At 44.0% G+C, this 12585-nt stretch overlaps 1 protein-coding gene across 1 annotated transcript; it reads right to left on the minus strand.

The window, feature by feature from the left end:
• Positions 1 to 1379: 1379 nt before the first annotated feature.
• On the minus strand, positions 1380 to 3190 carry LOC124646850 (GDSL esterase/lipase At5g37690-like). Its single transcript, XM_047186899.1, has 6 exons — positions 2929 to 3190; positions 2692 to 2819; positions 2471 to 2597; positions 2262 to 2374; positions 1900 to 2149; positions 1380 to 1816 (listed from the first exon to the last, which is right to left on the minus strand). The coding sequence occupies exons 1-6, from the start codon at positions 3188 to 3190 to the stop codon at positions 1380 to 1382; spliced, it is 1317 nt and encodes a 438-aa protein (XP_047042855.1).
• Between the last annotated feature and the right edge of the window lie 9395 nt (positions 3191 to 12585).

The raw sequence follows: 12585 nt of genomic DNA on the forward strand, positions 1-12585 counted from the left end.
ACCTTGCGGATTTTTTTTGCCACCCTTGTTTGTTTTGCCTCCCATGGTTTGCAACACCTTTAGACGAGATCAGTGACAGTTACTTTCATTTTTATTTTCATTTTGCCAAATCAATACTTCGTCTATTTTATATTACTCCGTATATAATATTTTGTCAAGGCCAATTGCTACAAAGTTTGACTAATTATGTAGAAAAATGTATCAACGTCTGTTATTAAATTAATATTGTTAGAATTATAACAAAGTATACTTTCAAACTATATACAATTGATATCATTTATGTTGCTATTTTATCATAATATATACAGTTAGTCAAAACATATTAAATCTCCGCTTTCACCAAATCTTATATGCTTGGTATATGAAATGGAGTATTGTTTGTTTCTGCCGGGATAGCAGATTACATGATGTGCAACACACAAAATAGAAGTGCAACACATCTTCTTCATCTGCCTGTCTAACATTTTATTCCTAGGTTAATTACAGGGCCAAAGCTAAACCATGTCATCGGCAGCCGATAGTCGTTCTGATCCTGCCACGATATCGCTTCTGCACATCGGGCAGGTAGTTTTGGTCTTCATCCACACGTCGATGCAGTCCCGGTGGAACAAGTGGTGGCACTCCGGCACCTCCCTGCACACCGCCCCGTGCTCGAACACATCTAGGCAGATCGCGCAATCCAGCTTCTCCGACGTCCTCCTGCCCTCCGCCGGGTACTGGAAGCACCCCAGCTTCGCCACGACCGGCGCCGCGGCCACGGGTAGTACAACAGCTGGCCTCATCAGCTCCACCTCCACCGGCGCCGGCAGTGCCCTTGGTTCCGCGGCCGCCTGCTCTTCCCATGACTCTCCGCAGCAGATTGACTGAACTAGGTCGATTAACACCACCAGAGCGCCGCCCCCCACCAAGACGTTCAAGACTACGCTCATGACCGTCAAGGCCACATCCATCATCGCCGTCGTGTTCAGATGCAAGCGCCCTACGTACGCTAGCTATAGCGGATTCGATCTGTGCTTGCCTCGACACGGACGTGGAGATTAATTTTCCAGTATCAACAGCAGCCGGTGCTCTGAGGATATACTAACTAGTCCTTGGGCTCGTAGGCCGAGTCGGAGATGGATGCTAAATTGCTAATGCGCGCGTTGACTGGCACAAGACCTTAACGGGAACAGCTCGGAATCGGACACGTTAGAACCTAGAAAGCATCATGTATGGGTTTCCTGTGGAAACAAACTGCGCTCTGCTTGATTACTTTAACTTAATTCGCCGAGTGTCCGAGTACATTCAGGTTAACTTGGTACAGTAATGGAGATCAAGGAAAAACACGAAAATGGGCCGACGTGGGTGGCACATGCACGGCCGTTCGATCGGGCTGTCGCTCAAGCCCGGGGAGGCGGCGCGGCGAGGGGTGACCCGACGGCATCGCGAGGTCGGGCAGCCGGCGCGGCGCGGGGCGCTGAGGTGGTATTGTTGCCACGCACGGCAGGCCGGGATGCCGGCGCGGCGCGGGGCGTTGAGGTGGTGTTGCTGCCGCGCACGGCAGGCCGGGATGCCGGCGCGCGCGGCAAGGGGCGGGGCGGTGATCGCACGACTTTGGGCGCGGCGGTGGCGTTTCCCTGCGGCTCCTGCGCGTCGCCGGCGCTAACCATGTCGGCGTAGAGGTGGGCGGCGATGACCTCGTTGGCGGCGTCGGACGTGTGGTAGGCGTCCCAGAACACGAACTCCTTGCGGTCCTCGCACACGCTCGCCGTCGGCAGGCACAGGCCCCCCACCGACGTGTCCACGTCGCAGCACGACGTGTGCGACGTCGTGAACCCTACACACCAAATTTGTCGTTATGTCCAACATGTTCAGTAGACATCCAGCAGGCCAGAATATTGGGATGGTTTCGATCGTTACCGTATTTTTGGGGGTGCTCGATGAGCTCCATGACGACGGAGTAGCAGTCGGCGAGGGACATGCGCGCGCCGGGGAGCTTGGCGTTGAGGCCGGCGAGCAGGTCCTTGGCCGCGGCGTTGAACCTGACGGCGTACCCGTTCACCTCCTCCAGGCACTCGCCGGTCTCGGATAGGACGCGCTGCGACGGGATGCACCCGAGCGGGGCGAGCCCCGTGAACCACACCTTGCGCGCCCCGAGATGGTACAGCCTCTGCAACAACAAAGTAATTTGGCCATTGCTAGTGTTAGTAATTCTGAAGGACACTGCGACGACACGTTCTGTCTTCGTTTGGCTGATCGGTCGATCGATCCGTGTTGCGTACCGTGAGCTGCTGGGCTATGGTGTCCATGAGGTAGGCGACGAACTCATCGTGGGTGTACACGATGCCGTCCGCCATGAACGGGCGCAGGAAGTTGTTCACGTAGTCGTTGCTCCCTGCAAAGCATTGGCGTCCGTCGTGTCAAAACGTGTACATTGGGTTTTAGCGTTCAACCGGTCGATCAGCTGGAGAGAAAAAAATTGCAACTGTACCAAGTCCGATTTGGAAGATTGCGCCATTGACCACCTCCTCGGCGGCCTTCTTGCCGATCTTGCTGATCATCGCGTTCTTGGTCTGCTCGAAGTAGGATATCTGGTTGTCGAACGACAGGTACTCAACCTGCAAGATCGCCGAGAGCCCACATATCGTCAGGCTTCTCTGGCTGGCAAATAAAACAGATTCACTCACGAAGTAGTAAACTAGCGTTCGTTACAAAGTAAATGCCGGTCTCGTTGAGAAGTCCTGCGCCGCCGGACGCGAAGTTGACGCCGCCAAGCACCTCGTCGTCGGTCATATACAGGGAGAGGAACGGCGGTGGCGGTGGGACGCCGAATTTGGCAGCTGCAAACACGCACAGATAACCACGAAACACATATCACATCTTGCCACTCGTGATTGGCGTAGCAAAGAATTAGCAGCGATGCTGATCATGTCCATGCGCGAGGCTTACCCATGATGTCGCCGATGGTCCTGCCATTGGTGAACCTCCCGGTGGGGTAGCCACCTTCGTAGTCGATCCCGTACCAGGGGTAGTCGCACTTGGCGATGGACAGGAGGAGGTAGTTGTTGTTGCCCACGTCAGACATCGAGTCGCCGAAAATGTAGATCACCGGCCCCTTCGCTGTCGTCGCCGTGGTGGCCAGAGCCACGTTGGTGATGGTCGCAAGCGCGAGGATGGCAATGGCCACGGCCGTGGCGCCCAGAGCTGCCATTGCTGCTCCTTCTGTTTTTCTCTCCGGTGAATGTGCTTGTGCTTGTGCTTGTGTTGTGCAGGTAATTGGTGGTGACTGGTGATTGCATAGAGTGCATCAGCTGGCGTTGGTCTTTATAGCACACACGGTGGTAGTGTAGTAGCGACACTGCACGTCAGGGGACAATGTCATCTACCGTAAGTTTGGTCCTTCTAGTAGCGAGAAATTTTTGTGTCCCCGATTGGGTGTAGTGATTGAATTGCAACAGCTAATCGTGTGAGAAAAGGCTTGGACGTTTAAACAGTGGGAGGGATTAGTTGGCATTTTTTGTAAGCTCAGCTGAGGTGGTAGCTCTGGTTGTTGTGGAAATGCCCTGCTCACCTTGCAAACGGTTTTTGATGGCTTGGGGTAGCTTGGTGCAAACAACAAGAAACTGGTTGGGAATAAGAGCTGGGGGTTATGGGAGCCGTAGAGTACTTTGTTTCACTTTTCGTTCATGAGCTTTCTCGAGGGATCTCCACGAAATTGTCCTAGAAAATGAGTGTATTTGGACAAGATATGCTCTAGAAAAACAAAGCAAAAATAGGTCTATGTTTACCAAGAACCATTTATAGTATAACTAAATTATTATAATATAAAACAAAGAAAAACAGTGCATGTAATTACCACCGACATGACGTCGCAGGATTTTGATGTTCTTCTCTACATATTATACCAAAAACAGCTGACAAACTAGAGCTTTTTCGAAATAGAGGTTAAATCCCGGTCTCTCCATCAAAATGATGCACACATGCTAACCAACTAGATGGAGCATAATAAACTATGATAACGCGGGATAGCCAAACGAAACATAACTATCCCGATCTTAGTCTCGAAAGGGTGCCTCATCGGCCACAGGTCAATCGAAACATCCAGGGTTTGTTTGGGTGTCCTTATTTTGCTACTTGACTTCTTCCGTGGAAATAAATATTGGATCCTTCTTTCTTGTTCATAAGAGCGAATCAAATTCAGGGGGGGGGGGGGGGGAGAGATTTCACTAAGGAAAGGAACTGAACTATTGGACGAGGGGGAAGAGAATATAGAAAAATTGTCGACATTACTATAGACGTTCCAGTTTCACAATAATTTCCATAGTATGATATTTAGAAAAAAAATCGTGCAACATTTATATGTTATCTGGCTGCCCATTTATCTCGTGATACCGAAACTTTGTATGAAAACGTATAAACTATTGACCAGCGACGTTGGATAATGAAATAAAAAAAATCCTACGTCTAGTTTCCTGAGAAATTAACCATTGGTTCTCAAGAAAAGAAAATTTAACATGCTAGTATTAAGTGGATTGCACAAAAATATATGTGAAAACAAGACATAAAGTGTAATATAAACAACCATATGACATATGGTTGTTCGTTGTCTTATTTTGGGTTCTTAGAAACATTTGTGTCTCTTCTCTAAAAATCTTGACCCAACAATCAAAGTTAGCACTAAAGTGAACATGGAGCCCCCTTGTAGTTCTCGAGGTTTGTGGCAAACAAAATCCGAACGATTGCAAACTCTTTAGATACAAAATAATTTTTTGGATGGCTCCAAAGTGACTCTTGAACATCTAGGAGAAGCCAGACTCCAAGAGTAACAAGTTATCGACGATACTCTTTGGGATAGAGGTTAACATGATGCTCAATTGAGCACATATCTCTATAATTTCCTCACAAAAATCAAGGTTTGTCTCTTCATGAAGATGAAGGAAAACGCACAGCATACATGAATGTGATAGGAAATTAAGGGAATTTGAAGTGCTACATACCCCTCAAAACAAGTGATGCACAAAAGCACATATCCCTTACATTCCAACTTTAAACCCTATTGCCCCAACATTCACAATAACGACTATAACTTCTGTTTGTAACCATTTCTTGAAATAAATTAAATATGTAGATTCCGACAATTTGAAACAACTGGCCAAGGAAAAATGTTGGATTTTTTTCAACTTTGAAAGTGAACATTCTAGTAATTTAATTCTTTAAAAGAAGGTTTCTACGAAACGTTAATGAAGATCTTTCAACTCTCCGCTAAGATTTCTTCAAAACATGAAATGGCTTAACCGAGGTTAGGACACAATACAAATATGTGCACTAAAAATTTTTATTCCGACATTCCAAGATTTCAAACAACTATTCAAGAATGCGCTCATGGATATTCTACAAAATCATACAAACTTAGATAGGTATATTTGATAGACTAAGGATAAAACAATGCAAAATCAGATGTTCTGATCCCAACCTCGGATATAACCAATCTACTTGAAAATATTGAAACTCCATGAACTTGGTTGTGATTAATTGTACAATGTCTGATAGCCAATGGAAAATCTGGTAGACACTAGACATGACAAATGATTCCATCGAAGTGTAGAACTTGGTCTTAGATTAGAACTTCAAAACTTCAACGAACAAGTGGGGATCCCATAACTAACTACTCAATCCATGCAAAATATCATATCCTTGCCTAAAATAAGAAACCAAAATATTCATAAAAATAGGTTTTCTCCTCAAAAACTTTAACTCCCTCTACACATGCAATAATCCTACTTGACCGGGCAAATATTTTAAAAGGAGATGTGATTTATGAGGTTGCACTCAAATAGTTTCGCCATGTAGCTACCAATCTCTGGAGTGAGTTATTGTCATTACATTATGTGGATATTGTTTTGATGATAGAAACTAAGTAATAAGTTGATATATTTACCAATATTATAAGCCTTGTACAATAAGTGTTCAAAATATAGTTCCGATGAGAATCTCTGGCCAGTTTCTTGCACATGAATTGAGGGTTGATCAACTGTTTGATGCTTTCAATTTTTCTAGAGTATCTAAAATAGCAGACTCCATCTCGAGCTCATATATTGTTAATTAAACATCATCACGCATAGTCCCGACAAAACATAATTGTAGAGATCGCAAAGACTTTGGAAAATTTGGTGTAGTCTAGTATTACTAAAGTCATCAAGAAATTTAAGAATTGACCTCTCTTACATAAAGTATCCTATACTTAACTTCATTTATCAAATAATAAAAAGCTATAAAATCCTTATATTGTTAGATTTAATTAATTATAGTTTCAGGACCCATCAATGTCGTTGTTTGCAACACATGCTTTTGGGACACCACAATTGATCACATCCGATGTGCACATTATTTCGTTAATCATCCAAACTCATATGAAGGATCATGATGCACTTTCACTTTTATGAATGGAAATTTTCTAATGGATTTTATGTACACGAAATATAATAACCCTCTAATTCATTTTCTTAAGTTGTGAGAATACTAAATACAAATTACTGGGGCATTTGACATAAATGATGATTTTTATTTAGGTATGTTTCAATTGTTATTTTCTACTCAATTCAACTTCTACAACATTATTTATTTATTAGTTTGGCACTTAAATGTGATTTCGGAATTCTCAAAAAATATAAGAACTTTGTTCTTCAGTACAAAACATATTAGAATCAAATATAGGCAACGGGTGTGGCCCGCGAATGGAAGCCTCTAGTGCAATCACTTCTTAAGGTACTATCAGGCAAATAATGAATGGTTAGATTACAAAAATATCACAAAATAAATTTGATACCAAACAACAACAATATATTGTAAATCTAGAAATTAACATTCCTATGTTTCATACTAGTTGTCATTGCTTTAGTATAATTTGTATTAAATCAGAGCTAACTAATATGGAACGAATGGAATATTGTTTTAAAGTACAAGTTCATTCATGAAATTAAATAATAAGGAAAAGATATTTTAAGTGTGTTTCTATGACTGTGTGCATCCTAGCTATGAAAAGGTAGGGTATAATACTTTTATAGGAAATAATAAAGCGTCAATTATAAAAAAAAACAAGAAGAAGAAGCAGCAGCGCATCATTAGAGTAAAAGGCGACGTCGATGTCATCTTTTTTTTTTTGCCTGAAAATGAAGATAGGAGCTGCTTTTCATTGATAATAGAGGAAAACAATTACAAGCTAAAGAAAGCACGTAAAAGTGAGAAGTAGCTAGGTGCGCAAGAGTACAGCAAAATGAAAGCTACTCTAAACAAGGAATACAAATTAATCAGGTTTCCGCGGTCTGTGAAGTAGTTCACACACTCTTTGTCTTCCTCCTCTCAGCCAAAGGTCAGTTTCGTCCAGGATCGTCGCGATGATACTTGCCATCATGTCCGCTCGAGCCTGGAAAATACGTTTCCACAGCGACCACCAGACCAGCTGCATGAGGGAGTTCCAGCCCTTGTGCTTGATTTTGGGAAGCATGCCTCGCGTGGTTGACAACCATTCAAGTAGCGATTGATCCTGTTAGAAAAGCGACAAGCAAATAACGAAGAACGATAAAGGAAAACGCAACGGAGACACGAGATTTAACCCGGAAAACCCCTTCCAACACAGAAGGGGAAAAAACACGGGTGCCAGCCAGCAAAACTTCACTATATCGGGGAGTGTTTACAAACGCTGTGGGTTATCTTATAATCTGATAAACCCTAGCCGGCGGCTTACAAGATGTATATATAGGCGGTGCCAACGATCCGTACCGTACCGCGACTCGCCTCGCTCCGCTCGTCAGAAGTTAGCCTCTTATGAATTTGGATCACAATACAATAGATCCTAGCTTGGAAGGAAACATGCGGGCAGATTAGCCATCGGCAGAATATTGCACCAGACTTGCACCATCATGCGGCAAGCACCAAGCAGATGTTGCGCCGTTTCATATGGCTCCGTGCATAGGGTGCATCCGTCATTGTGAACCAACCCCTCTTTGCGAGCATGTCGGTTGTGAGACCCCGTCCCTGAACAGCCAGCCACGCAAAGATCTGACGGCGCAAGGGGACGTCGCTAGGCCAGATGCAAGATGTGTACTCCCTCCGTCCACAAATAAGTGTACACGCGGGTTTTTTAAGACAAATTATGAAGTGGAGTAAAAAATACATTGGGAACATGCATCTCTTCTCTTTAATTCTTTGACCTCCAATAAGCTAAGCTAGGTGCATGTAGAGAACAAGAAGAATATGTGGTTAATATTATTGGGTTTGATTTCCGTGCAATGAGAGAGATGCAATGCATTGGGAAGATAGAAGTTTTTTTTGAACAAAGTTTAGGGCTAGACGTCCACGAGGACCCGAGGGAGTAGCTTGTTTGTGTTGAACCAATGAATTCACGGCGTAAGGTGAAGAGTAAAATTCATCGTAGGTAATCGAACTTAGCGTGCAATCTCAAGTTGGTCACTGTACACAGAGAATACAGATTTACGGTCATCGAAGTCTTGTTGCAGCGTCGGAGACGGTCACCGCGCGTGATTGCCCGATGTATTTGCTCACCTAGCGGTTTGTGGGTCCCTTTTAAAATAAAATGATTGTTAGTGAGGGGAGAAGAAGATATACTAGGGGGATTTTCGCAAAACCCACCGCGGTGCGAGTCGTGGACGAACTAAAATCCCCCCTCAGCCTCTGCCTATCTCTTCGACGCGACGAGCCCTAAATTGTCGCCCTCTCGTCGCCTCCTGAGCCACCCTCTCGTCGCCGCCGGAGCCGCCCTCTCGTCGCCGCCCTCTCGTCGCTGCCGGAGCTTCCATCTCGTCGCCACCTCTCGTAGCCGCCCTCTTGTCGCCAGCGGAGCCGCCGTCTCGTGGCCGCCCGCTCGTCGCTGCCGACTTTTCGCGGCCGTATCATCGCCATGTAGAGCACAAGCTCTTCGCGTTGTGATTGCAAAGGTCTCGGATTACATAAGCGGATTTCTTTTCATGATTGCAAAGGTCTCCGATGATGAAGATGATAGATTGGGTGATGCTGATGGGGATGCTGACAGTGAGAAGCTTAGCCAGTCGCAGTCAATGGAGCTTAGCCAGTCGCAGTCAATGGAGCTTAGCCCGTCACAGTCAATGGAAACTCCTTCTGATAAGCCTGACACACCCCGGTGCCAGCTTAGATCTGGTATAGCTGATCCATTGCTTTCTAATTGTTCTGTTATGCTAGTAGTGACTATTATTATGTACTCAGTTTGATGTTATGCACTGAGTTGGTGTTTCCGGTGCCGCATTTGTAGATCATAGGAAGGAGAAGTCGCTTGGCCTGCTCACTCAGAATTTTGTGAAGCTCTTCCTCACCATGGAGGTGAACAGACTGATCATTCTCCTGAACTGTTTGATTAAATAAGGCGGCTTGTCCTTCGTGGGTTAATTGAAATGTGAGGAGGCGCCAGTCGTGGATGGCAGAGCACGATGGTTGGGTGTTCTACAGGTGTGAGAAGCACAACGTATGTAGTCAACCAAGCTCATTTAGAGATTTGCCTTTGGATTTGATTGAAAGTTTGAAAATTTCATCAATGTTTGTTTGTATTTGTCTCAGTTCGGTTGCAATTTTTGGCCTTGGGAGCTGGAATACATAGGCTGGGCACCTCCGAGGCGATGCTGTTGTTGAAGCCTTAGGCTGGGCTGAGGAAAGGAGGGAAGAGCTTCAACTAAGAAGGGAGGAACAACGTCTGGTCGGAAACTCTCTGGTCGGTGGAAGCAGTTCAAGGACGACACAAGTTGACGAGAGGCTGATCGATGCAATGAAACAAGTGGCTCTTCTTCTGAAGATGGTTGTGCTACTTCTAGCTCTGATGTTTGTTGTGCTCACTCTGAAGAACTGAATTGAGTAATGTATGTAGTAGAATGAAGTTTCAGAGCAAGTGTTATATAAACTGGAGTGTACTGTGCGATGTTGTAACCGTGCAAGTGTTATGTTATGAAAATGTTTGGGAAATGTCAGGTTGAAATTACAATGTTATGCCATTTTCACATTTGATCTGTACAGTTCCATTAGAAAATGTTTGTGAAATGTCAGATTCAACAGTACTGTGCAATGACATACAATCTATCAAAATTAAAATGAAATTCTGTGAAATAATAATGTGCTATGACATACTATCCGTCAAATTTAAACTGAAATAATAGCAGCAAGTTTAACATCAACTTGATCTTCATACTGGACAAAAGGATATATCCAACAACATAGTCTATGAAATAACAAAAGTTGTACTGTGCAACAGTGTAGACTGTGAAATAACATAGATTTAAAACATGGAACTAGTTATTTTTCTTGGGAGCTCTGAACTCATCGAACATATTAACTTTTTCGCTTTCTGGACAAGAGCCGCATGAGCATCTGGGACATCAGGGTCAGGTGTGTGAGTAGTTTTCTGGGCTTCAATTTGACCATCTCTCTGTCTGTCGCTGCTCCTCTTGCAGATTCTTCTCTTCAATTTCCTTTCTTTCCTTCTCGGCACAAGACTTCTTTACCCCTGCTATGAATTTTCTAGTCTCTTCCTTAGCTTTCCTTTTTAGCTCCGCCTCATACCTTCTCTTTTCCTTTTTTTCTGCGGCATCTCTAGCTCTGGCTTGTGCTTGTTCAGCCTTCAATTTTTGTTGCTCCAGCCTCTTCTTAGCTTGCTCTTCTGCCTTCTTTACCTCAGCTTCATACTTAGCTTCTAGAATAGCAATCTTCCTATCTTCGTTGGCCTTGTTCTTCTCTTGTTGCATCTGCAGTAATCTCTGAGCAAGTTCACCCTGTCTGATGGTGCTAGTACTAGGTTGACCTGTGGTATTGAGCAACTCTTGAGCAGCTGTGAGGAAAGAAGAATCTGGAACAGGCCTTGCTTCCATGTTCCTTGGCAATGGCCTCTGCTACAATTAATATACAGTTCAGTAAATAAATTAAATCAAGCTAACCAGAGATCAAAAAAAAGTGAGTGTACCTGTTGAATCAAATTGTTCAGAAGTAGTGACTCCACAGTTTGCCTACTAGCACTGTTAATTTGTTCCTGAAATGAGAGACTAGCACTGTGAGCATATTTGAATGATGTATCCTGAAATTCAAGTAATTATGCTCTAATAACCTGTGTTACGACGGGTTCCTCTGTCATTTCAGGTTCAGGAGGAAGTACATTTGCTTGAGGAGCATTGGGTGGGGCAAGACCAGCTTTCAACCATTCACAACCAGCTTTGTTATGACTTGGGAGACCACAATATCCACAATGCATGATTACACCGTGCCTGCTCATTCTCTTCCCTCCACCTCTGACATCTACCTCTCAAGGAGCCTTCCTTCTGCATTTTGTTGGTCTACCAACATGTTTAGTGAAGACAGGTGGCAATATAGGAGGGCCATTCATTCTCTGCCACTCTGTCTTGTCTTTGCATGGGTATACGATGTTTGCATAGGCCTTCTTGTGCATCTCAATTGAATAGCAGTTGTCTACCACAGTAATAGGGTCTATGTCATCATTCCTTAAGCATGAAATTACATGTGCACATGGTATTCCTGTTTTTTGCCACCTCATGCAACTTCATGTCCTCTGCTTCAAGTCGACAACATAGTCAACTGGTTGAGATGAAACTAGCTCTCCCACTTGAAAGAGGCCATCTCCTGCCCCATCAGCATAGACATTACTGGACAACTCAATGTTCTTGAGAAGCTTCTTATGAATTTTAGGAAAGATAGGACCTGACCACTTTTCTTCATCTTTCTGTTTTGTATAGTGCCTTGTCATTAAATGTGACTTGACCCTTTCAAACATAGAGAGAACTGGCAATTCTCTAGCTTCTGAGATGTACCTATATTCAAGATCAGAAGATTAAATTCAAATAATTTGATCTCATTAAATTCAATGGTTATTGTTAAGATCACCAGACTAAATTCAGTTGCAAATTATGTGACAAAATTAAATCACTTACTTGTTGAACACCTCGTAGTTATTGTTGAGAAGTATATCGCACTTAGGGAGGTCACTCTGAAACGCTCTCACCCAAGTTTTAGGATCCAAATTTTCCAGCCATGCATGGGCATCTGCATTTAGTACTCTCATTTGTTCCATGTACTTCTAGCTATCTTCCACAATTGATTCTTCAACACATCTCCTTTGAATAGTTGTTGGAAATTCTGCCACATGTGCCGAACACAAAACATGTGTTCTGACTCAGGAAAAACATCTCTCACGACATTGATGAGGCCCTTCTGCTTGTCCGACATAATGGTCCAGGGTGCGGTGTTTGTAATACCTAGATCAGATTTAAGGGTTTCCAGAAACCACTTCCAAGATGCAGTGTCTTCAACTTCAACCGCAGCCATGGCTATTGGAAAGATGCAATCATTTGGATCCATCCCGACAGTCTGTAAGTAACTCGTCCTCTCGTACCTGGTTTTGATGTGGCAGCCATCAATGAAGATCACAGGCCTGCAACCTTCAAGGAATCCTCTTTTGCATGCCTCTAGACACATGTAGCATTGCTTGAACCTTGAATTTTCATCAAGTGCAGCATAGAATGAATTGTCTGGGTTACTCCTTCTGATTTCAGTACCATAATCCCATAGCAACATATATTG

Source organism: Lolium rigidum, chromosome 1, assembly GCF_022539505.1.
Source record: "Lolium rigidum isolate FL_2022 chromosome 1, APGP_CSIRO_Lrig_0.1, whole genome shotgun sequence".
Lineage (NCBI taxonomy): Eukaryota > Viridiplantae > Streptophyta > Magnoliopsida > Poales > Poaceae > Lolium > Lolium rigidum.

Coding starts and splice junctions, on each gene's coding strand:
- LOC124646850 (XM_047186899.1), bottom strand. CDS start 3,190: ATGGCAGCTCTGGGCGCCACGGCCGTGGCCATTGCCATCCTCGCGCTT. Junction 2,820..2,928: donor GACCATCGGCGACATCATGG/GTAAGCCTCGCG, acceptor GCGTGTTTGCAG/CTGCCAAATTCGGCGTCCCA. Junction 2,150..2,261: donor CCATAGCCCAGCAGCTCACG/GTACGCAACACG, acceptor TTGTTGTTGCAG/AGGCTGTACCATCTCGGGGC.